Source organism: Pteropus alecto, unplaced genomic scaffold, assembly GCF_000325575.1.
Source record: "Pteropus alecto unplaced genomic scaffold, ASM32557v1 scaffold105, whole genome shotgun sequence".
Taxonomy (NCBI): Eukaryota; Metazoa; Chordata; class Mammalia; order Chiroptera; family Pteropodidae; genus Pteropus; species Pteropus alecto.
The window spans coordinates 1,651,931-1,656,378 of NW_006436294.1; the positions used below are offsets into that span (position 1 = coordinate 1,651,931).

General features: G+C 41.7%; 1 protein-coding gene across 1 annotated transcript in view; it reads right to left on the reverse strand.

Annotated features, from left to right (window-relative positions):
* Nucleotides 1–4,448, reverse strand: part of TMEM71 (transmembrane protein 71) — a 38,139-nt gene that overhangs the window by 7,426 nt on the left and 26,265 nt on the right. The window contains exon 6 of the mRNA XM_025047588.1: nt 565–640. Within this exon, the coding sequence (XP_024903356.1) occupies nt 565–640 (76 nt within the window). The remainder of the gene's footprint in view (nt 1–564; nt 641–4,448) is intronic.

The following is a 4,448-nucleotide window of genomic DNA, read 5'->3' on the forward strand; positions in this document are numbered from 1 at the left end:
AGAGTAAACAGCAAGCGCAAAGGCCCTGAGGCATGAGTGGGGCATAGCACAGAAGAGATGTGATCATTGACCTGGAGACTTGGGCAAGAAAAGGACAGGAAGGACATGCTGGGCAGAGGGTAGAATGGAAACATGCCTATAGGTAGGCAGGAGCATTATGTTCTCTGAGATGCTCAGTGGGCATCCCTGGATCAAACACTTTGCGTTAGGATATAAAAATATAATGGAGAACTTGGAGTCCCAGTCAAAGTGCCTTTGACCTCTAAGCAGGGGTATTTAGACTCTATCTGCAACAGAGAATCACTGAGGATTTAAACAAAGGGTGATACATGGTAAACTCCAATTTCTAGCAAGATACACTGGCTTTTGTATGCTTTGTGAGATGATGGGAATGGAATGAAGAGGTGACAGATAAAGGAGCACTTATCATGGACAGACAAATGAGCAAATTTTAACCACAGAGCTACCTAAAAATGCTTTGCAGAATAAGACAAGTAAATCATCCATCAATTACAGCTTCATTAATTATGAAACATCACTGCATGAAAATAAAACGCGGATTACCTCGCGCATGCACAAATGATCAAACATGCAGCAAGTAGAATCGTTTGAAAGGAGACTTCTCCCAACAAACTGGTTTCTAAAAGGAAAAATAAAAATAAATGAATTAGAAATCACTGCTGATTAATCTTAAAACAGCAAAATCGTACTAAAATTTCTACATACCAAAAACCAGTTTTCAGATATATGTCAGCTCAAACAATTTGTCACGAGTAACAAGATAAAATTATCAAATATTAGAAAATTTCTGCTAATAATTGGATATCCTGTCATTAGAAATAAACGATCATGCTATATAAACAGTATTGGGCTTGCCTTTTACCTCAATGCTGGAGAAAGACTTTGTCGAGTTTTTGCTAATATCAGACATCTACCTCTGATGATGATGATGATGATGATGATGCCTAAATTTGTAGCATGCTTTATAATTCACAGAGCTTTCATATGTCAGTTTGAAAGTATGAGATGAACTTTCATAAATCAGTTCATTTGATCAACACAACAAACCTGTGAGATAGGAACCATGATCGTAGTTTTGCAAATGAGAAGACCGAGACTGAGAAGAATGAAGAAATTTGTTCAAGGTCACACAGCTACGAGGGGCCAGAGCCAAGATTTAAAAACCGCGCCGGGCTAGAACATCATGTTTTGCCTGCAATGGGGTGGGGAAAGAGCATTGCAACTTCGCGTACTGGGAATCTCTAAAAGGCACCAAACAGAACATATATCATGAACCGCTGGGCCTTGGAAAACTCTTTGCTATCAATAAATATATAGCAGTGCTTTCAAGCCACAGTGGAAATGACTGCAGATTCTCCAGCAGCGATAAACATGAGTTAAACCAATCGTGATACTGAGTATTATTCTCATCACCTAAAAGAAATCAGAGCTAGTTTGACGATTACCACATAAAGATTGAAGGGAAAAGTGTGAACAGACCTCAACTTAATTTTTCCTGTGTGCTTCGGAAGTTCAATTTTGCAACAGTTGTTTAAAATTTGGAATGACTTCCGCTATGCATGCATTTATTTTTGCTACTTATGTTATTGAGTCAGCACGCAAGACCTACTTAGTCCATCATGTGGATGGGATACTGAAGACTGGCCGTGTAAAATATAGTAGCTATGAATGATGTCGCCTCAAATGTACAGTATTTCATGTTCATTGTGAATTAAATACGTGATCGTGAGTTCGATTGAACAATCGACCATCCTTCTGAAGTGTGTTTCTATTCTTAGCCTCCTCTGATTTCATGTGGAATTTGAAAACCATTTCCTCACAGAAACAAGTCCAGCTTGACAAACTCACTAGAATTAAATATTAAAGGCTTACTGAATTTCAGTTTAAGTTCTACAAAGGTATGACTTAGGTGATTTTGGATAAGGTGTTTATTGATTCAATCCCTCAGAAGCCATTTCTTTAGTACCTATTTTGACTTAGCTCAAGTGTAACCTCCTCCAGGAAGCCTTCCTTGACTCTTTCGACTCTGCCTTGGCCCTCAGCCGTGATACATGGCTCAGGCATGTCTCCACCAGCGCTCTTTCACAATGAATTGAAACTGATGTTTTATTTCTCTCTATCCCCCACTGGACTGCAAGGTCACTAAGAATACTAAGTTGACATCTATGGTGGCAGTGCCTGTAATTTCCTTCGGGAATCACCTCTTCCTCTTTCTTTGTTCATGGTTCAGGCACAGAGACTGATTCTCCTCCCAGCACTGGGCCCACTCCAAACCATTTGGAGCTTCACATACTTGTTGACAACGTGATTGGTTTAGCCATGGAAATGGGACCCTTCCAGAACCAATGAAACTGGGCTTCTTGTCATAACTCCAGAAGGCCGCGATCTCTTTCTGCTGGACTGGAAACTGGAAAATTGTAGGCACAGAGCCACTGAGAGCCACCATGGAGTAAGAGCTTTTTTAAGTATAAAGCTGACACAAAAGAGAAGAGACAGCAGAAATAGACTCTCAGACACCTGAAATTCTGCCTGGAGTTTTCATTAATGTGAAACTCACTTTGAGTTGGGTTTCCATCCACTGGAACCCAAAAAGCTCTGACTGATAATGATGATGTCCTGTACGCCTATATTGTTAGCACGTGGAACATCACCTGGAACAGAAATGCACACTCAAAACCTACATATGAAGGAGATAAAACTATCAGATGGAGACCTCGTCCGCCCAGGGCTTCAGAGCCAGATGAGGAGGAGGAAAATATTTCCAACGATGACAGATGCAGAGTGCTAGGGAATTATGGGGCAAAGTGCTACCTCCCCCAGCCAGAAGGGGGCAGAAGAAGCCTCACAGAAGTGGTCTTGTTTGATTTTGACCTTGAAGATGGAATTGGGATCTTCTGGGACTAGTAGGTGGGAGACACATTCCAGACACAGCAAAGAACACATACGAAGGCTTACTTGACCTGTCTGAACTTGAGTATTCTCATCTGTAAATCGGAGATAGCACACTTAATTGCCCCCCACGGTCATGGAGCCCCTGCTCTGTATCAGGCATTATGTGGGCAGTTTGAAATCAACAGATGACTAAAACGTAGTGCCCAGCCTCAAGGAGCTCATAGCCCAGCCTTGTAGACAAGATGCAGAAGTAAACAGGGAACAGCAGTGCAGGAAATGGGCATGAGAGACGGGAGCCCTGGGCGCAGAGGAGCACAAAGAGGGGTCGCTTAACAGCCTCTCCCTAGAAGGGCAGGGTGGGCTCCCTGGAGGAAGTGACTATGGACTCTCAGTAGGTGTTGATCACCCAGAAACAGTAAAAGCTGCTTTCTTGTCATATCGATACCTCGAAAAGGAACTAAAAAATCCTTTTAAATATTTAATAGCTGCACCGAGAATAAATAAAGCAGGGCATATTGGTCTTTGGGAGTAGAAGAAGAGGTGGTCAGTGAAGTGAATGTTCATGGTTTTGCGTAGGCCAATGAAGAGAAGATATTTTTCCATTTAACTTCAATCTTATGTAATTATATCTTTATTTATATACATATACATATATATATTTTAGTATTTTGTACATATGGCACATGATGTCAAGTGCTCTACATGAATTATTGTCATCATTACAAGGTAGGAGCTCTGATTATCTCCATATACAGAGGAAAATGTGAAGTTTTAGAGAGTTAGGTGAACTTCTGAGTAACAGCTAACAGGTAGGGGGCTGGGCTGTGAACCTGGGCAAGCGGTTGGACAGAGCCTCGATGAAACACTGTGTGCAAATGTGATCGATCTGATTTTAGCAACTTCGAGATCAAGGGACGTGTTTGCTAAATTTATTTCAGATTTACTCCCAACAGGAAATCTCAGTACCTTTAAATTTTGACTTTCCCTTGCCAGGGGCATAGCATTAAAGGAAGTTTTTTCTTTTCTTTCTTTCTTTTTTTTTTTTCCTACATAAGGAAGATGTCAAATACAGAGCTAAATATGAAGAGTAAAATAACAGACACCTGTGTACACTCTATGCAGATTTCGCAAAGGTTAACATTTTGCCAAAAGTCTCCAGGTTTTTAAAAAAATAAAAAAATAAAAAAAATAAAAAAATAAAACTGCAAATTCAGTCCTTTGGATGCCTCCAAGGTAACACCCAAGGCAGTCGCCTCCCCTGTGAATGCCTCACATAGGAGCTGGCAGCACCCCAGGTCCTACCCGCCTCACACAGGTGGAGTCCAGTCCTGAGGTGTACGTTAGTCATCGTCTCTAGGCCCCGAAGGGGAGAATTCCTTGGGTGCGGCAAAGATTTAAGAAAAGAGACTCACTCGAAAGATGCGCAGCGTCGCCTTGGAGATGGTCGGAGGCCATCGACTGAGACTGAAGGGGAGATTCGTGGGAGTTTTTTCCAGGAGGCTGAGATGCGACGTGGCCCGAAGCGGAGGCGTTCA